Here is a 22,509-nt window from a genome sequence, read left to right as displayed (position 1 = left end):
AAGGTAATTTATGTTCCCTGTAAATGTATTTGTGGTGGCAGGTTGCATTTCCCATGTCATAATTATTGGTTCATCTGTCAGTTCATATATCTTTGCTTGCACTTTTTCTCCCCATTCCTCTGGGTCACACCTCTGATGTCCTGTTAAACAACCTGAGGCCTTTCAGCGGACTTCACATTCAGCATTCTTCCTCACTCAATGTTACGGGAAACATGATGTACAGGTCATTTGTTTCTATAATTTGATGCACATGAGGTTTTGTTTGTTTTTTGGTACTTTTTTGCTTCTGTAATACTTTTTGAGGCTTTTGCAAAGTTGCTGTTAATAACACAGTCAGTAAGGAGAGTTGGCATTTGTGGTGCCGGGGCAACCAGTGTCAGATCTTATACAAGGGTGATATTTGTACCATTGTTTACTAATACTTGTAAAAATTCTCCCCTAAAAATGGAATGTTACACACAAATAATTCAGAGACATCAGTTTCTTAACGTCTCGAGGGAAAACATAAAACTCTTTTGTGTTTTTGCACCATGCAAATACATTTTTGTGACCAATGGTCCTGAAAGACTAAACAATCTACTGTCTACGGAAAGGCAACAAGGTCTCATGAATAATTATGGGACATATTTAAAGGGATAGTGTAGCCAAAACAGAAAATTATTTAATCATTTACTCACAATCTTGTTGTTTCAAACCCATATTTTTATCTTCAGTTGAGCATTTTACCCGTACAACTAAAAATAATAAATTATATTCTAACATATGTAACACTAGCATATAATGTACAGGTAGGTTAATGTCTCCGAAAATATGTTGTAGTTTTTCATTACACTTAAATGAGCTTATGGTAGCACTTTAACATTTATTTATTTTGTAAACATTTTTGGTTACTGTTGTATACCAAGATAAACTTTAAGGCCCCGTATTAATTAATTGCTAATTTCCTTGAAGAGCGAGTTTCATTAAAATGCTCATGATAAAAATTTGCATTCTTACATTGTAATGAAGCCTGACATGGCAAAACATTTTATCTAGTATTTTATAAATTATGCAGTAATGTTTCACCATATAGTTGGATATATTTCTGCAAAACTCAGTTTCTAAGGCAGGTCTGGGCCAGAAACCGTTATAAGGTGTTTTTTTTAGCAAAGGGTCTGTGTAGGGTAATTTGTCTCAGATCCTCCAATCTTTCTTTTTCTGCAGTGTTTTGTATCTGTGCCCTGTTAGTAACTGCTGATCCTTGAACAGTAGATAATCTAAAGCAGTGGTTCTCAATTGGGTGGTTGCAACCCTTTTGAACTATATAGAATACTATATGTTATTTTGGCACAAATTCATCTGTCACTTGGTTGAAGCTAGCCAAAATAGGCAAATGACAACATGCCATACTCTCATCCTTGATAACTGAATATGTCAATGCGAGGTTATGGAAAGTATGACTACGTGCATTAAATATTATTTCACATAAAACAAGGATAAAAATAATTTTTGCTGATCACAATGTGTTTTGTTCAGTGAATTATTGGTTTCTAAAAGTATGAAACCATCAACATCAAGAGGCATTTGGAACAATTTTGGAACTATAATGGGTTGCCACTTGATGTCCAATGTAAAATCTGGTTTCTAAAGCCAAACAAGTTGAGAAGCTCTGGTTTAGAGACAGAAACCCAGGCCTTTTAAGCCTAATGCACAATCTCTGACATCATTGTTCAGCAAGTACTGTAGCTCTCAAGGCAAAGCTGTCATTAAACTGCAAGAACAGGAAAAAAAGAATGAACCAGAAAAACAGACACAGCAGTGCACAATAAAAGACTGTACGAGAGGTATGAACATTAGCTAGAATTAAGAATAGGAAGCAAAAAAAAGTATGATGTTGAACACAACATCACCATTCAGCTGGGTTCATCTACAATAATGTACCAAAACAGTCAGAAATATAGGGGTATCCATCGATAACCAACTCAGTTTCACAGACCAAAACTCAAAGACAGCAGGATCATGTAGATTTACACTCTACAATATCAGGAAATAGGCCCTTTCTCTTTGAACATGCCACACAACTGCTCGTTCAGTCACTTGTCATAACTAGACTGGACTACTATAACGCATTCATTGCAGGCCTCCCTGCATACGCAATTAGACTCCTGCAAATGATCCAGAATGCAGCAGCACGTCTGGTCTTTAATGAACCAAAGAGAGCACATGTTACACCACTCTTTGTCTCTCTCCACTGGCTGCCGGTTGATGAACGTATCAAATTCAAGGTTCTGATGCTGCCATACAGAACAGTCAATGGGTCTGCTCCAGCATACCTAAAATAATTTATGCAGAGCTACGTTCCCACCAGAAGCCTGCAGTCGACTAATGAGCGATGCCTTGTTGTACCAACACAGAGGCACCAAAACACTTTCCCAAACTTTCGGTTTCACTATACCACGTTGGTGGAAGACTCTGTCTTAAAAAAAATCTAAAACCACATCTTTTCCATGAGCACTTAACCATTCACTCATAAAAAAAAATTATATATATTCTTGTTGCACTCTAATCTGTCTTGGATACTACTATTCTGATGCTAGTGAAAATTTGTAATGCTGCAATTTTCGTACCACTGTCTCCTGAAGATTAATAATTTATGATGTTTTATTCATCTTGTGTAAGTTGCTTTGGATAAAAGCATCTGCCAAATGTATAAATGTAAAATAATTATAATAATATAGCATAATATAGCCATTTGGTTTTTTCTGGGAGCCCTTCATTAAACTTTAAGGGCAAAGACTAATTTTCATCACTTCACAATCAATGAGTTGTCTTATGTATGGGGAACATGGACACATAAACACATAAAGCACTTGTCAATGGTGAACTTGATCATTCTTTAGACAAGAATCATGAAGAGTCTTACTGTCAGACTCAGAACTTAAACTGAACCTAGACAAAACAGGTCTCCTTATGTTCTCAGTCAGCCCAGAAATGTAAAACTACATAATCGATCAGCTAGGCTGGTCAATGATAACTCCATCCAGGTTAGCCAACTGTATGACTATTAGCCTGTGACGAGACAGGTGAGGAATGAGGATCTAAATGCAGCTTTTAATGAAACAAAAGATAAACAAAGAACTCAACAAAGAAAAAATAAATCACAGGCACAGAACATGACGAAACATGTAAAGATTGACACAGGGGAAACAACAGCTTAAATACACAAGGAAAAACGTCTAGGTTACTGTTGTAACCTCCACACCCTGATGGAGGGAACGAGACAATGTGTCGAGTGAAGTGACACTAGGGAACTTCTTTGAAGGCCTCAGTTACCTCTGAAATTGAGAAAAGGCCAATGAGAAATTGGCAGGCAGTATTTGCATGTCCCTCCCCCGGACATACAGGTATAAAAGGAGGGAATCATGCATCTGTCCATTCAGGTTTGCACTGTGGAGCCGAGAGTAAGGTTCGGCCATAGCAGTGGCTCGGTTGAGCGTCGTGGCTCACACAATGGGGACACAATGTCTCGTTCCCTCATCAGGGAACGGAGGTTACAACAGTAACCTACACATTCCCCATCTGTCGCTCACTTCGACGTTGTGTCGAGTGAAGCGACACTAGGGGTCCCTATTTAATCATGCCATGTGCTGAACCGTGTACGTGCGCTGCTGATGCAGGTGCGGGCAGGCAGTTGCGTGCCAAAGCGACAGGCTGTGTCAGACTGCACGTACCCTTCCCAAATACCCCATAAAATTGTCAGAAACTTTTTAGGTTCCCGGCACCCCGAACAAAGCGATGTGCCAAGCATAGGAGCAGGCCGCGCCAGCCACGCCTTTTCTCTCTCTATGTTTCTCGCATTGAGTTAAAGTGGCTGGGGCCATCTTAACGCTATCACACGCATCGGGTAAGGTGTTCTTTTCCAACTCCTATTCTTTCAGGGGGAAAATACCCTGCGGAGACCACCACCTGCCCAGGCTGGGGAGAGTTAAAGAGTAGTGAAATACATCACATGGGTTTTCAGGCCACATGGGAATGTTGCGGTGGTAGATGCTGTGAGGGAGGAGTTGCTACAAACATGACTGCCAGGGGGCAGCGGGGACTGCTCAAGGGAGACGCGGGCCCGCCCGTAGGCGTACCGCTGAAAATACACATAAAGGGATTAATCCATGGGGTGTGACAGGCCAATGAGATGGCATCAACGACCCAGTGGGAAAGCCTCTGTTTGGAGACAACTTTCCCTTTCCTTTGTCCACCAAAGCAGACAAAGAGCTGCTCAGAAAATCTAAAGCTCTGCGTGCGGTCCACATAGGTACGCAAAGCATGCAACGGACACAGCAACAAAAAGGCTGGGTCTGCCTCCTTCCAGGGCAGCTTCGCTTGCAGGTTCACTACCTGGTCCCTGAAGGGAGTTGTAGGAACCTTGGGCATGTAGCCTATATCTCAAAGACATGTCATGCAGATTTGTGGTCTACACCATGAGAAAAATCAGAGCCTTCCTTTCTGAGCATGCTGCGCAACACTATGTCCAGGCTCTTGTCATCTCTAGAATGGACTAATTCAATGCTGTTTTAGCCATCCCTCCTGTATGTTAAAGCAAAACCTTCTGATTGAGAATGTGACAGCATGTTTGCCCTTTAGAAAACCCAAGAGAATGCACATTACACTTCTCTTTGTCTTACTTCAGTGGCTATACCAGTCGCTGCCCACATCCATGGCATGGAATGGTCCACCCAAAAATAAAAATAATACAGGTAATCGATAATTAATTAATTACCCACCCAAATCACCTGAATAATCAATTTAATCACCTTTATGTCATTCCTAACGTGTATGAATTTCTTCCTTATGGAAAACCAACCTCCCTAACCCTTAAATTAAACCTAACCGATAGTTTAATAAAAGCAAACGTGATTGCCATTTTGCCGTAGCAATCACATAATGATACTTTCAGCTAACATGTCATGCTCTTCAGGATTTGTATCCGGTCCTTTGCATTGCAAGTGCAGTGCTTTATCAGTTGAGATATAGCACAATTTAATCATGTGTGAACAAACTTGTTAATGTTGGTTATGTTTTGCATACGTTATAATATAGTGCATATTAATGTGATTCTGTAAGACTAGGTTGAGATTTGGTGTGAAACTACCTGAAATGTAAGTTATTTTTCAGCTAAAATCTTGATGTCCATTTTGTGCTCATGAGTGCATAAGATAAGCTCATTCACAGTGATGTGTGTGTTTATGCGTGTACTTGTATTGTTTTTAGAACTAAACAATAGAATATCTGGCGTGGAGATGCAAATCATTGTGAACGAGTTTCTCTCAAAGCAAATGTGTTCAGTGGATGCCTTTATGTTTTATCTGTCATAGATCTCTTAGATTTGACAGCTGTTCATTTGATACTCAGGCAAAACCCTTCAGCCTTGTGTGTATTTGACTGTGACAGTAAACAGAAGATTGGCAACTCTATAAAGGTTGGATCCAGATCATGGCTTCATGCTTAAATTCCCTGATGTTTTGGCTTTTGTCCAGCTTTTTATCTCCTATTTCAGACTGCTGCATATAGTCATACACTGTTTCCTGAAAAGTAGTGCAATACAGAAAGGTCTCATGATTGTTAGGACTGCTGTATTAAATTATATACATATTCCCAGACCTAGGGGCAATGATGGACTGACAGACAAAACTAGCGATTTGAAAGACCCATACATACTGTAGATTGGTAACTGAAGGACAGAATGTCAAATCAAATCAAATCACTTTATTGTCACACGACCATGTACACAAGTACAACAGTAGGTGAAATTCTTGTGTGCAGTTCCGAGCAACATAGCAGTCATGACAGTGACGAGACATATACCAATTACAATAAACAACATACTTACACAACAACAATTTACATATCAAATGTACACATACTTACACAACACAATAATTATATACAATGTACATTAAACAATACACACAATATACAATACACAATATACAATACAATACACAATATACAATAATGTATATCCTTTTTACTGCTTTGGTTGAATATACAATCAGAATTGAGCACATATTTTCATAATTGGAAAACTGGAAATTTAAGGTTTTGATATTCCATTTTACTTCAGTTGGCCTTATTTTTATAGTACTTAATTGCTGTTAATGGTTAATTATTTGACTCTCAGTTTTTCTTTCCTCTTGTTAACACTTTTTCTACCTCCTTCCAGATCCTGGTTCATATGGGTTTTCTAACAGAGGAATCTGGTGATGTGTTCAGTCCGAAGGTGTTGAAGGGAGGGCCACTTGGAGAGATGGTTCAATGGGCAGACATCCTCACCACGCTTCATGTGCTGGGACACAACCTCAAGATATCACTCTCCGTTAAAGAGCTGCAGGGGTGAGTCTACCAATGGCTTTTATTTGATGTACAATGCTAAAGGATGTTTTTCAGTACTACGGACAGCTCCTGTACAATAAGGTCCTGATTGACCAATATGCCAAATAAACGCCCTGATTTAATAAGATCCGAAAGAAAAGGTAACAATTTGCGTGTGCAATCTATCAAATTGTTTGCAAGCATTTTGTTGTTAGTTATTCTTAACTAAGAATAATTGCAGAAATTGGCACTACAGGGTATATTTAAAAAAGGCTTTTGCATGTTAGTCAAATGTTAGCCATGTAGCTTACTTGCAACTCTCACTAAAAATTTGCTTTTGATTGTGATTTCTATAATACAGTACATAATACAGAAAACTTAAAATATAGCCTATGTAAATACACGTTTAAGTTATCTCACTGTGGATTACACTGAAAAGAAAGCTTCAATTTAAACAACTCAAAATTATCTACCACTGTAAATTAAATGTTTAATAAAACAATTACCAAAAGCTCATTAAAAATAATTTCATATATCACATTAATGCATGTCAGCTAGTGTCAAAGATTGACTTTTTTATTAAGAGGCAAAATTTAGTTTTATTACATTTATTTATTTATTTGTCAGGGACACATTAATCAAACATCTCACTTATGTAAATGTGTCAGATTTAGGCAATGGCTAATTTTCACCTGCAGTCCCTGGGCAGGTTGTTGTTAAAGGTGAAAATTACACTCAAAATATGTAATACTAATGTAGAAAATTACACATTATGCAAAATGTTAAAACTACCATAACAATCAAAACTAATCAATAACAAATATGAAAATAAAAATGAAACTCAAAATCCCCAAGATAATACTAACAATAACTTTGTATTGACATTCCAGACATGGGCTGCTCTAAAAGCAAAAGATAACTAAACAAAAACACTCAAAACATTTCTTAATGGTATTTTACAATCACCCCTAAATCCAGCTCTAGTTACATTTCCTGTAATTTTATAAAGGTACTGTTGAAATATGGTTAGGGCAAGACCATTGAGAAAAGTCAACAGTAGACCTACAAATTTAATCAAATTTTCCCAACTCAAGAAGTTATACTTGGTTAAAATATGACAGTGATGGAACACTTTTGATTTGTTTGTTTTTTTTTTTTTTTTTTTGTCTAGTACCTTAAGAGCCTGCTTGTACATGGTTTCAACAGGTTTCAGAACAGATTTACATGTCTGATTCCAGGTTGTCATACAATATGTAATATGAGGAAGAATAATTGCATTCATTAATAAAACTGCAGCCTCATGGTCAGATTATTTATAATAAATCTTAAATTCACCAAATTTAATTTGACTGTTTTTACAATTTCTTCACATGTTTTTTAAAAGAAAGTTGAGAGTCAACAACAATTCCTAAAGATTTAAATATTTGCCACTGCAGTTGATTTTCAGGGGCATTTTTACCTTTAAGAAAGCATATTTGTTTTCTAACCATATACAATACTAACATGCATAGCATGCTGTCCATGTATGTCAAATATATCAGTAGGATCAATTACTTGAAATAAATTCACAATATAAATAATTTTGGCTTTCAAACCAACACTAAAACAATAATAGCTGTAAATAATGCACAATGTACTACAACACAAAAAGTACATTTAAATAACTGGCCAGTGTTAGATTATGCAAAGCTATCTACTGTCTACCAATCACTGTAGTTTTTGATGTAGAAGTTGTATGAAGTTATTTGAATTGGATTTATTTATTTATTTAATGTACCCAGAAGTGAGCTAAATTGGTCAAAGCTTCATTTTGGTGACATTTTGGTTATGTCAGAATTTAGAAAAATTATATAATGTTTCATTAAATTAAAAAATGTATGTCCCAATGTAGATAGCTAGTAAACATTTCTGACACTTATGGTGGCTTGTTTTGCCCTGATCATAACTTGGCACAGAGAGTTTATTCCTGATCTTGTTTTTATTTTTGCAGACCTTTAGTGAATCAGTGTCTAAGACATTTGCTCTAGTTTTATTTAGAATCTCTCAGAAGGGTTTGAAAGCACTTCGTTTATACTTGTCATGGATGCTGCAGTTTTATTAACTCTGAAGAGAAGGCTCTCTTATAAAATACCCCTGGGTTTACGGCTGTTTGAATTTGTGCATGTAATCAGCCTGGCTTTGTCAGTTACTTGACAAAGACACATGCACATAGTTGCTTACACACTAACTAGGCTCTTACTATTGCTGAAAAATATATTCTGTATATTGTGCACAGCATGCTGATTTTAAAACCTGGATGACCAAGTACTACTCTTTCACTTTTAGAAGGTGAAAAACTACTACGTTTTTGGCCATAAACAGTGTATACTGTGCAGTATACAGTATACTGTAGTAAATAGTCAGCAAGCTTCCATACTTAACATAGAATCTCAGACTCACTTACACAAGTATCTGCTCCATCATTCTCTGTGTAACAGACAATAGTATCACTCTATCTCTCTCTGAGTAAGACTTCAATACACTGAAAAATAAGCTTGTTTTTGCTTTTACTCCAAAAGTTCAGCTTTTGGTAATTGTCAGGCCTGAATTAATATGTGAAAATTGGCTTTAGTTGTGGTTTTTATGTTTAAATAAAAGACATTATTCAGTTATATTAGTCTGCTTCAGTTATGGTACATGCTGATCCATATCTCTGACAGACTAAATTTGCTGCTTTGAAGTTTTGGGAAATGTCTTTTCATGGAGAAAAAGGAAGCCCTTTAATATGTCAATAAATTGGCCCATGAAATAGTGAAAATGAAAAGCCATATGCTTCTTTGTGTGTACCAAAAGACCAACACATGTATGGAAATGTATATAAGAATCTATTGGTAACATCTCAATATCTACTCAGTGTAATAGTCCAGGAGAGATTATCCTGATTCTAATGAAGTATCTTGTGACTCTTGTGAAACTCTAGGGGTCTCTCTCTTGAGAGCCTCAGTTACCTCTTTGAGAAAAGGCAATTGAGAATTGGGGAACAGAATTTGCATGCCCCTCCCCCAGACACACGGGTATAAAAGGAGGGAAGCGTGCCTCTGTTCAGACAGATTTTTTTCTTCAGAGCGAGCGGTTGTGTTTCAGCGAGCTGAGTAAAACCCACTGCTGTTCCACTCACCTCAAAAGAGCATACGCTGTCAGAGATACAGTGCATTTCAGCGGCTTTTCTCTTCTTCTGCACGCCAGTGCAGACTACGCCCCTGTGCACTTCGACAGCCCTCTAAAAAGAGTGTATATTTCTCTAAAAGAGTAAGCACATTGATGTTGAACGCCTTTTTAAAGACGCATATTTCTTAAGATGCCCTTCCGTCTTTGCGTTACCTCTCCGCTTCTGACAGCCATGGGTGCTGCCTCACTGCGAGAACATAGCCATGGAACATAGCCTTCTTCCGGGGGAAAGCCACTCTAGCCGCCCCCCGCATCATGCATTGGGCAAGGCATAGGTAGACCTGTTCACCTCCCGAGTGACCTTCCACTGCCCGCTCTGGGACTCCCGAACAGAGGCTCCCTCGGGATAGACGCGCTGACACACAGCTTGCCTCGGGGGCTTCGTAAGTACGCATTTCCCCCAGTGAGCCTTCTTGCACAGGTGCCGTCTTCCTGCCGTACACAGTTCAGCACATGGCGTGATTAAATATGGACCCCTGGTGTTGCTTCTTCGGCACAACGTCGAAGTGAGCGACAGACAGGGAACGTCTAGGTTAATATTGCAAACTTGATGCAACCATAGCAGACACAGTTAGGCACAGACGGACTACTAGTATTATAATAAATGGGAGAATTGGAACTTCGGCATATTTAGGGGCCAATTTCAGCAAATATTGATATATGTTTAATTGCACTTAATTTAATTATTAAATTGGCATATCATTATTGATTCGATTACATCTTTATCGATTGGCAGCCACAATAAATATATTGTTTTGCTTATCTTTCATTCTTATCCACAGTAGTTTGGGAGATTCGGCTGTTTTTCCCAGGCCAATTACACTTTCCCCCACAGGTCTTTTTTTTTTCCCACATTGTACTTTTGTGTCCAAATTGTGGTAAGTTTACATCATCAATGTGAGTACCACCATGAGTACTAGCAGCAGCTGTTTACCACTGAAGCGAGGTAATGACTGTTGCAAAAGAGATGCCAGTTTCATTGTGTTATTGACATTTTCGACCTAAACAACACTTAACAACAATGTCTGCTGTGGATGAATTGCAAGAGATGCAAAGAGTCAAGCTGTTCTGCAAAGGCAATTTATCCAGAGATCATGAGAAATGAATTAACTATAAAATATGCATGAATGGGTGCATATAAATGTTTGGGCAGATTGGTTTCATAAATTCAGTGAAAACAATTTACCTACATATATTTTTACAAAACAGTTTTATTTTTATTTTTATGAACAGTGTGTGTAAAACCTACTACACTCACTAACATTTTGAAATTCAGTTTTATTTATTATTATTCTAAGGCAACAATTATTTATTGTTGTCTAGTTTGTCATTATAATTTGATACAGTATTATTATTTCTACTTTGCTGTATACAATAGTTATATATTTATGTCTTATTTCATTTACTTTCACCAAGAGCTTATATACTGATGGTGCAGTGTATTGTGCATCATGTTGCAAAAGGCTGTATTTTATGTTAGTATCATTGACAACATTCGTTACAGTATTGTAACAGTAGACATACAAGGCGGCCCCGCAGCACACTAGAGTAGAAGGGAAAAAAACATTGCTGAAAGTGCTGAAACTTTTCTAGGTGCAGAACAATCTGGAATAATGTTAAACATTGTAACAGTCACCTCTTGTTCAGAACGTTAAATCTTTGTGACACATGCACTGAAAACAATCTAGACACAGTGCAAGGAATGAAACAGGAGGTTTTTGAGGGAAACTGCGTTTTGGAGATTATATCTTAGATTTGAGACTTTTAACTTTTGACACTGTGTCTACATGCCGGTCCTGTGAGACACTGAATAAACAGTGAGATGCAATGCAGCAGGTATGGACATTCGTCCAGCTAGTATTTACATAGGAAAACAATGGGAAAACAGAGCAGAAAACATGTTCGGTATGAGCGGACCCTAACTCATCCGTTCGTACGTATCTGTGAGTGTGAGCGCTTAGGCGAAAACAAGTTCTGAAGGCCTGTATATTGTTTTTATAAATAAATTACAAATCCGAACTAAAAGTCCTACTTGAAAAACTGATCAAACCTGGTGGACCTCTAACATGAACCACTCTGAGAGAGCTGACAACAGAGTATTTGAGCATGACAACAGAAGAACATGTGACATGCCACCCCTTTCATGGTTTTTGCACAGCTGGTTAAAACTGTTACAGAATGTCATACAGATTCGAGTCTGATCCAAATGCTCTAGTGTAAATGCATCCTTAATCTAAGTAAGAGCTTTGATTGGAGAGAGGTAATGTATTAAATAAAGAAAGTGTCAGTGTGTGATATCCCAGGTGTCTGTGGTGAACAGGTTTAATGAGATTTAAAACAAGATGTTAGTGGAGAGTAAAAAGTCTTGCTATTGGGCTGGTTGGCAAGCTTTAGTTGGCTTTAGTGTATTGTCTGTAAATCCCATTCTGAGTCACTGAATACATGCAGGCACTGATAAGTGAAGTGTCAGTTGCTGTCTGGGTGGTGGTGTCTATTTGATCAGCCTCTTGTTAGCACCCATCTGCCTCTGATTAGAGTTCCTGTAGGTGGTAACTGGTAAAGCATGGTAAATCCATGGGTTTAATTGCCAGTGAACACACACACTAATCAAAATTTAGTTTGAGTACATTGTAATTTGCTTTGGATAAAAAGTGTCTGCTAAATGCATACATGTGGTGTAAATGTGACAGTGCCCATGAGGACACTTCTGCTGTGAGGGGATGGAAAAGTGCCACTAGACACTTTGAATTAGCGCAGCATATGTCTGGACAGCAGAAAATCACTGCTGATTTTCACTAGGAATGTTAATTATGACTATAATTTAAAAGAAAACTTCACCCGTGACTCCATGCTAGGTTTGGACTTGTGAACGGTGAGCTCTGTGCAGTTTGTTAGATTTAATACTTTTTGTGACATAAACCAGTGAGATTCAGTACAGCTTGTTTCATAACTGTTCTATGAAGCAATATGTCAAAGAATTAAAAATCCTCAGGCTCTGGAGACATTAAAAGACTCTTACGTGCTCAAGCTGAAGCCCCTGAGCAACAGGCCTTGGACCAGGGACTCTTATTTGGACAATGCAGTGAAAGAGATTCAGCATCAACTATTGAACATGTCGGTAATGTTGACGAAGGTCATTGCTGACTTGGAGGATCTTGCTATAATATGTTGATTGATCACTGCCATGGAGACGAAATTCACTGAGTTGGTTACAAGAGTGGGGGAAGTCAAGAATTCTGGCCAAATTTCTGAAATCATCTGATAAAGATCTTGTGTTTCTGGAGGCGAGGAGTAAAGGAAGGCTTTCTTAGAAGAACAACCACATTCTCTTGTTCCCAGACTTTGCGAATTTGACAAGAGAGAAACGTGATCGATTCAAGGAATGCAAGAAACTCTTACATCAACAAAAGGTCGCTTTTGCACTGATGTTCCTTGCCAAATTGAGAATATATGTTAAGGATGAACGCAAAGTATTTCCTTCATAAATCAATGGAATGAGTTCTTCATTGTGTGATTCTCACGTTGCAGCCGAGTGAGCCTGACTCATTTAACATTCAATTGACTGTCCGAGGAACCTGGGCGCCTTTTTTGTTTCTTTTTGTGCTGGTTCTGCCTAGCAACTGGAGTTTGTTTTGTGTAGTAACACTCCTTCAGGACAGTGTTGTGGATGAATCTGCACATTCTTTGTGCTTATGCCTCCTATTGTCTGGAGTATGTTTTGCAGGACATTGGAGGGATTAGGACATCTGCTGCACTCATGTAACAGCCGGCTCACTGAACATTCGTTTGACTGCCTGAGGAAACCGAACAGCCTTTTTTGTGTTTGTGTGCTGGTTCCACTAGTGGTTGAAACTTGTTTTGTGGAGGAACACACCTTCGGGACAGTTATGTGGATGAATCTACACATTCTTTGTGTTTATTCTGTCTTTTGGCTGGAGTTTGTTGTGTGAGTGGATTGTCTCTCTCCACGTGGAATGTGAAAGGGTTGGGCACCCCATAAATAGAAGAAAGGTTATTTCTTTTCTTAAACGAAAGAAATATGATAATTTTTGTTTTAGTGTTCTTCAAGAACAGGAAGCTGATAATTTTGGAAAGATATGGGGTGGGCATTTTCTTTAGTGCTGGCTCAAGTAAGAGCAGGGGTGTCATTATGTTGATAAGTAAACATCTACAATTCAAATGTCTCAAACAGATTAAAGATCAATTAGCAGAAATTCAGGGGCAAAGTCTTATTTTGGCTAATATTTACGCAGCTCACGTTGATGATCAGGGCTTTTTTTATAGATCTTGGAGTGATGTTGCAAGCAGCTGGCACCCCTCATGATATAATATTGGGAGGAGACTTTAATCTTTTGATGGACTCTGCCCTTGATCATAGTGAAGCAAAAGTGTGAAAACCCCCTAGAGCAACATTGACACTTCACAGGATGTGTAAGAAATATTGGTCTTACAGATATTTAAGAGACTTTTGAACCCATCTGGTAGGGACTAAACATTTTTTTCATCAGTCCATAAGATTTAATCAAGAATATATTTTTTATATATATCCAAGTCCCTCATTTCATCTGTTGTTGACTGCTCAATTGGAAACATCTTAAACTCAGATTACACCCTGGTGAGTTTAGAGGTGTTGCCACATACAGAGAAAAATAAATCATATAGTTGCCACTTTAATGTATCCCTTTTGCAAAATCCTGACTTCCAACAAATGTTAAAGGCTGAAATCAATGTATATATGGAGACCAACTGGTCCTCAGGATCCTCTATGGGTGTGGCTTGGGAGGCACTATTAAACTATTTGCTGGAAGGCAATATTAAAAGTGCAGAGGCAGATCTGAAGCACCGAATGTCTTCTGATTGCCTCAGAGAATTGATACGATTGAAATACAGATATAATACTATTTTGTCGTGGATTTTGTGGCAATTCAGGGCAAGACAGTCATACTTTGAGTCGGGGGATAAAGCAGGGAAGCTTTTGACTAGATATATAAAGCAGAGAGTTTTTTTCTACTATTCCCTATATCTGCTGGTGGTGAAATTTTTACCATTGTCATTGGTATTAATAATGCTTTTAAATAATTCTATCTTGATCTCTATAGTTCCACTTCTTCGTCTACTGATGAAGATATTAGAAACAATGTGGCATAATTATTGATGCCAAATTTATTAATTGATTTAATTATGTTGATGACAGAATTTTCATTCTTGGGCAGACTAATCTTTTAAGAATATGTTTTACTTTTTCACTATATATAGTGGCCCCAAGAATGTATTTTTACTGTTAAGTCACACTTACAAATGAAATGTCATTGAGCTAGAAACAAAATATCAATCCAATCTGCAAACAGACTGCTAGAGATTTTTTCAGAACTAAACAAATTTTTCTGAGCCATTATTGCTATTACTATTTTAGTGCACATTCACACATTTGCGTTTACTATGAATATGTTCTACACATGTTCAATAAGTATCTTGAACCCATGACCTTGGCATGAACACCCCTTTCTACAAGTTTTGATACAAGAAAACACAACATATAAAATAGATACAGTATATTTATTATATCTGTGACATAAATTTTTTAGTGTGGCTTAAGTGTCCAAATACTTTGAGCCACTGTTTGAGTCAAGGAAGAAATAACCATCAAACATCTTGTACTGTAGCTTATGTGTTGCTGACTTTTATTGTGATCCACTAATCTCCTGTCAGACAGTTTGTCATTTAAGTTTAAACCTCTTTTAGTTTTCATTGTATTGCTCTCATTTTACCCTCATTCAATAGTAAATATGACAGGCTTCTATGTAGCACAGATTTCCCCTAGAGTTTACTTTTAATATATTCTGAAACCCTAACAAGGATTTTTTCCTCCATGCATTAGCTGTATATTAAGTGCCATAGGGCAATCACACCCCTACTCCCTGTATCACTGTATTTTTGTTCTAATGCTTTGAAGCACTGTCTGGAGCAGCAACATCTCTGTGGATGAAAGTGGAATTACTGGAGCTGCCAGCGATCTGTGGCAAAGCAAGATAAATGCAATATCATACATTACAGAAATACACAAAGACTCATGAGATGTTTTATGGACACAAAGCATTTATTATAATGACATTATCAACTCCCTTTAACCATTTGAACACTGTCCTGTCACATAATTATGTATAACATGCTTTGCAAAATGATACAGCACTTAAAAGACAAATCTTTGCCTTGTGGTACAAAGAATGGATTTCCATTACTAAAGCTGTACACTCAGTGGTGAAATATGCAGCGACTGAATGGTTTACATGTGCTCATGGCAAATGAGGGGGTTCGCAGGACTGATTCACTTTAAATTGTGATGTTTTATAGAAGTTGTATCATATACTGTAAAATATATACACACATACATATAAATACATACATCACACACACACACACACACACACACACACTTTTGCTGAAGAAATGTTGACGTACTCTTTCCGATTTTCACTGTAATGTAAGGCTGGTTATTCCCAGGCCTGGAAAAGTCATGGAATTTCTATAATTAATATAGGGTGCACAATCTAGTTATGCTCACCTCTAAAATGTTTCATTGGCTACTAATTTCTTCTTGTGAGTGCAATCTCTATACAATTATTTGAAAATGTTATGCACTAATCACAAATGAATGGAAAATTCATGGAAATGGGGTGAAAACACTGAATTGTTTAATCAATAATATTTTTCACCCTCTCTCTAACCCTTAGCATGCAACACCTGAAAGTTACAGTTTGCATTGATTTTTATTACACACAAAAAAAGATAAATAAATAAAAATATTAAGAAGGAACATTTAATTTCTCATAATTTAATTCATAGTATTCATCCTTTGTTTTCAGACTTTATTATATTTTATTCACAAATTACGCTGTAATTTTATTTTTTGAATAAATAGTACTGAAATGTGATAACATCTACTATAAATCTATAAAACGAATGTGCTCTGAACTAATACAAATTAAATAAAAACCTCTGCCAAATTATGCATTTTTGAATCTGGTTCCAATACAATGCCTTGTCTAAAGACTTTCCTGATAACAGATAAATTGTATTCTTCAGCTGGTCTGGAAGAAAGTTGTGTAGAATTCAAGCAGCACTGAGGATGCACTCCTATACTTCACTCACATGAACTATTAAATGTATCTGCCAATTACTATTACTGAAAAAAATATTACTGTTCAGGACATTTTCACTTCATTACCCATTTTTTTTCCAAGTTGTATTTTCAAATGTGGTTTTCTTAGCTGCATATTTTAAGGTTAAGGGCTCCGTTTCCATGGCTGTGGTAGGTGCAGCACCATGTCTTATCTAATTTCCAAGTGTGCGCTAATACAAATCAATATTTTTGTGCCAGCACAAAATGCAAGTGGGTGGGAGTGTTTGCAAATATACGTGGGCATATGCGTGAAACTGTGGGTGTATTGTATTATATATTAATGAAGTTCCTGAGTAACAGGTCATTCTGCTGAGAAGTCTGAGAAGCACTTGTAATCTTGGCATAAAGTCTAAACTCAGTTATGTAATTTGCATTTTGGGAATTCTTGGGCTATCGATCACTTTTAAAACTAGTCATGGTTTGTGTGTCAGTAGATCAATATTATTAATAATAATAATAATAATAATAATAATAATAATGATAGGGGGCCTGGACAGTTCAGCGAGTAAAGACGCAAGCTACCAACCTTGGAGTTCACAAGTTTGCATCCCAGGGCATGCTGAGTGAATCCAGCCATGTCTCTTAAGCAACGAAATTGGCTCAGTTGCTAGGGAGAGTAGAGTCACATGGGGTAACCTCCTTGTGGTCGCTATAATGTGGTTAGCTCTCGGTGGGGCACATGGTGAGATGCGCGTGGATGCCGCAGTAGATGACATGAAGCCTCCACACATGCTGTCTCCGCGGTAAAGCGCTCAACAAGCCACATGATAAGATGCGCAGGTTGACGGTCTCAAATGCAGAGGTAAATGAGATTCGTCCTCCGCCACCCAGACTGAGGTGAGTCACTATGTGCAACGCTGGGAAGAAGTCAAGAGAGCTGGATATAGGTGTAGCTAAGGATTTTTTATGAAAATAAACAAACAAAAATAACTGCTAGACACAGGAACAAATAAAACATCCACGATGAGAAACAAGAACATAAACAGGAGCAAATATCTACAAAGGGCACTTGTTAACACGGGAGGTCAAACACATACAGGTACATACAACAACTGACCAAGACTGAACAGAAATCAGGGCATTATATACACAAAGACTAATGAGAAAATTAAACACAGGTGAGGAACAATGGGGAACAGCTGGCAGAGATGAGAGCAGGGAATTATGGGAAGTGTAGTCTCTGAACAGATGACAGGGGAGAAACTCAGGCCAGGTAACAGTGAATCGTGACACTATGCCACCACGAGGACTTAGAGCACATTGGGAATTGGGCATTCCAAATTTGAGAGAAAAAGGTTCGAAAACAAATATAATAATAATAATCATAATCATAATATTTTTATTTTGTATTGTGCTTCTCCAAAATGAAAGGACGGCGTACAGAGATTAAACATAAAATATTAAATAGATAAACATTTAACAAATATATTTTACAAATCAATGAACAATGGGAGAGCAGCAAGGCAAGCAAGTGTCCTGTAAGACCGTCTAGACAGGCCGAGTGAGAACATATACTGTATGTGTATGTGTTCAGAAGGAAACACAAACATCCTCAGTAGTATTTGTATGGAATTATAAATAATTAATTTTGGAATTGTCTGCATTTCTCCACCAATATATATAAGATAAATGACCAATGATCAGATTAGAAATCTGACAAATATTTCTCCACCATTAAATATGTAATACAACAAGATAGTTGTATCTGCTCAGAACTGATATGTACTGATTTAGAACAAAAAGGGAATTATGATTAATTTGGGGAATATAGAAATAATTAATGTTAATGTCCCATGCTGAGTTGATGTGACCTATCTGTTACCTATTTAGCGTGATTCTATTCTCATGGCCACTGAAAATAATATCACAAATATGTTGAAATCTTGTTTGAGCACTGTAGGATCTTATGGGCAGAAGAATTAACGATTTCTATGCAAAATTATTCTTTTCCAGGATGTAAACTGATATTTTCCTTACACGTTATTAACTAAGAAACAGAGGCCTGAAAATAGTCCATTAAAAGCTGCTCTGTTTGTGTGTCAACTGTCTTGAGAACATAGAGAGTTCTGTGGACACACCAAAATTCCTCTTCGTCCAGGTTGTAAATCAGGAATACCCTGAACGTTAATGGTCATTAGATGACATAAAGACTACTCTTCTGAAAAAACCCCATGCCAGAAATCTTACAGATGACCCTTTGTTTCATTCATTTAGGTAACACATGGACACTTAAAAATGAGACATTTCCTGTATCACATTGTAAAAATGAATTACCAAAACACAGAGCTAAAGCAGACTCCCTTATGAGACCCTCATGTTTGCAATGGACAACACAATTCTAATACTTAAACATCACATCTTAATCCATGAACATTTCACACAAAGTACACTGCTGACTTAACCCTCTGAAATGCACATAATCTACCTTTTTGCACCAAAATGTACACAATACTTAGCCTTGCAAGGCAATTCTGAAATTGATGTTTTTATGACCTTTAGTCACTTTGCTAACTGACAAATTGATGATTATAGTCTTTAATCTTGTTTTATTCATGTCATATTACTTGAATGGTAACATTTCATGATAAAGCACATCATGTTTACTATCGTTGAGAGTTTTTCTGCATTTCAGGAATGTTTATGTTAATTACTTTTTCATATATTCAGTTGTACCCAAGATATATATGATTAAAACATGTACTTATTGAGCAGGAAAAGGGAGTCTTCACAGACAAAGGCTCATCAGAAGGAGGGATAGAAATTACCATGTGACCCTGCAGAAAACATTTCTGATTAACTCAAGGCACCTTTGGGGTGTGGCCAACAACAGTAGTATAAAGCCTCCCACCAAGGAAGAACTCTCTCTCTTCAGCTCTCTTCCTCTTCAAATATCTTCATCATCTGTGCTCTTGCCCTCATTGCTCTTAGCCCTCGCTCCTGCACCCCTCTGTCTCCACACAATGTAGAGTTCAGGAAGCTTGGAACGCAAAGTTAAAAGAGTTCCCTCTCTGCTCTGTTACTCACACATGTGACGGGGATTCATGAGTCTCCCTCTGGGAAGGCCTTGCTTCAAACCCCCGCCTCATCATCCCAGTAACAAACTATCCATGATCTTAACAGAGGTCCCACACATTGATGGTAAAACCAGAACATTCTACTTACACAGCCAAAGGACAAAAGTAATGCAAGGAAATGCAACGACACGCAAGTACATCTACAGACTTTGCTAAAAGTGCTGGTGTTTATTTAATATAATTTGAGGAATCTGAATGCAAATCGAGTTTGACTCAAAGAAGTATCAAACTGTTCTCAAGGCATTGTTTATAGACTCCATAAGTTCAATTTCTCTGTACAGATAATTTCATTCACCTTCTGTTACAATGTACTTACCAACCTGTTTGTCTATGTGTTTAGATGAGCAATAATGTCTTGTTTGTATTCAAAGATAATTTGACTGTGGTATATTCTGATACATAGTCTCATCACTTTTTTAAAAGATCTGCACTCCGAAGCTGGAACCATATCTAAACATTTTTGTGATATTATTTTCAATAGCTGTGAGAATACTATTACTCTAGGCTAAATCCTTGCATATAAATTGAGGGGGGATACAATGAGCCATTGTATTATAATTTAATGGTGGAGAATTTTATTCATTCTGATCATGAGTCATTTATCAATCTTATAACGGTGGTCGAATGCAACTATTTCCATTATACAATGTCCTACATATTATTGGTGAAGGTACATGGGCACTTTAATCCATACCGTGTAAATTTATACTACCTAAATTCCCTTACGGCCTGTAGCATCCAAAATATACCTGAGTCAACTTCTCTTTGCGTACAAACATAAAACTTAACTAACACACATAGCCAAACATAAACACATGTTATTTAATGAGTTTTGACAGAAAAGGAATGGAACTTTTCTGTAACAGAAAAATTAACTTGATGGAGTCTATATACCTTGTCTTAAGAACCATCAATACTTAATTTAGTATGCCATGATTTGAGATCTGGTAACTCAAAATATTAAAGCACCAGATTTCATTGAAAGTCTGGAGGTAATTGTACTTGCTTTATGTTGTGTTGTGTTTAAGTTCTTGCGTTTGGTTCAGGGAGGTCTTTGTTTGGCTCAATGGTCTTGAAGTTCCAATGAAGCTGGAGTGTCAATTTCAGCAGAAATCGATTATGCATGCTGGATTAATGATGGAAAGACATGCGGAGCCTCAGAGACTTTGCGGACTTAGAAGACAAGGATTCTTGCAAGGGACATCATGGTATCAAGGGAATTTCTGTTCTAATAATTTGTGTAAGATGAACTTGCCCGATTTTGGAATCAAACTAGATTCTGCATTTGGAGAATGTGAGTGGCTTAGTTTTTGTGTCCATTGGTTCAAATGGGTCAACCGAGTGAGAGTTGGTTCAATTTCTCTGTCTTAGATAATTAATATTTAGTATGTGATGGTTAGGCCACATCAGCCTTGTAAGGGTCCTTAATTCGCGAGTTGGGGACAGATCTACCTATGTTTCCAAGGCAGTCAACATTAGCCAGATGCAGTTTTTTTTTTTAGCTAATTTATGGGCTATTTCTTCTGCCCAGCTTCTCAGGTCCCAAATATTTTACCACTAAACACCATAGCACTGAAACAAAGCACTGAAACAATGACAGACAAAACAGGAGACATTTCAGAGCAAGGACGTAGTTATTGTGCAAAATAATGTAAGATGCAAATGGTTGATATTTCTATTCTTCTAATTCATTACATACATCCTATTTACACAACCAGATTCTTATGAATAGACTGTCTTAATTTATTTTACTGGTGGTTGACAGGGAATTTAATATATAATAGGATGCAGATGGTGCAATAACTGAAGAAAAATGTCTCAGTTACGAATGTAACCTTGGTTCCCTGAGATGGAACAAGACATTGCGTAATGATGCTGTTGAGACTATGTCAGTGGTCTCTTAGTCTGAAGCCCGTATATAATCATGCCAATTTATTGGCTGATGGCTGATATCACGGACTCTATATAGACGAGTGCTTGGCATCATCTCTCCAAATTTTCTGCAAAAGGCACAAGTCTATGCAGCAACTATAGAGTATGGTCAGCCACACAACATCTCGTTCCCTCTCAGGGAACCAAGGTTACATTCATAAATGAGATGTTCCCTTTTGAAAGAAACTTTGACGTTGTGTAATGATGCAATTGGGACGAATACCATCACGCCATACAAAGAGTAGATGAAACTCTCTAAGCCTGTGTGGCAAGCTTATAGTTGCACACAAGTGAGCTAAATAAATATAAACCTCATGAACTTACTCTTGTTCCAACAGAGAGAACTTGGGAAGCAGGAGTCAAACTCTTATCCAAATTATAAAATTTAACAAAAGTATGTGTAGAGGACTATCCTGCCGCCATACAAATGTCCTCCAAAGACACCCCTCTAGCCAATGAATATAAGGATGCCATGCTCCTCGTAGAATGAGCACGAACACCCAGAGGCGAAGGCAAGCCACGCACCTCGTAAGCTCCTCGAAATTGCCTCCATTATCCAATGAGACCAATAAACCTCCAGTGCCCATACTGGGTATAGCATATGGGAGAATAGTAATGCTGATAAAGCACCCCGTTGGTTCACAATATTGTACTGTATTGGGATAAAATGCTATTTTTTGAGCTTCTGAAGTCCCCAGGCCTCAGCACCGATCACGTGGGAGCTCGTCCGCCATTTAATAGCACTCCAAAAACAGGAGAGAAAGAAAGAGA

The 22,509-nt window shown here is 37.6% G+C and overlaps 1 protein-coding gene across 1 annotated transcript in view; it reads left to right on the top strand.

Moving 5' to 3' along the window:
- The window catches only part of LOC127648066 (alpha-1,6-mannosylglycoprotein 6-beta-N-acetylglucosaminyltransferase B-like), a 206,345-nt gene that overhangs the window by 100,907 nt on the left and 82,929 nt on the right, over positions 1-22,509 (top strand). The window contains 1 exon segment of the mRNA XM_052132658.1: positions 6,197-6,366. Coding sequence (XP_051988618.1) covers positions 6,197-6,366 — 170 coding nt within the window.

This window comes from Xyrauchen texanus, chromosome 8 (assembly GCF_025860055.1).
Source record: "Xyrauchen texanus isolate HMW12.3.18 chromosome 8, RBS_HiC_50CHRs, whole genome shotgun sequence".
Classification (NCBI taxonomy): domain Eukaryota; kingdom Metazoa; phylum Chordata; class Actinopteri; order Cypriniformes; family Catostomidae; genus Xyrauchen; species Xyrauchen texanus.
Note: the sequence above shows the minus strand (reverse complement) of the source record. Positions and strands in the feature narration are given on the sequence as shown.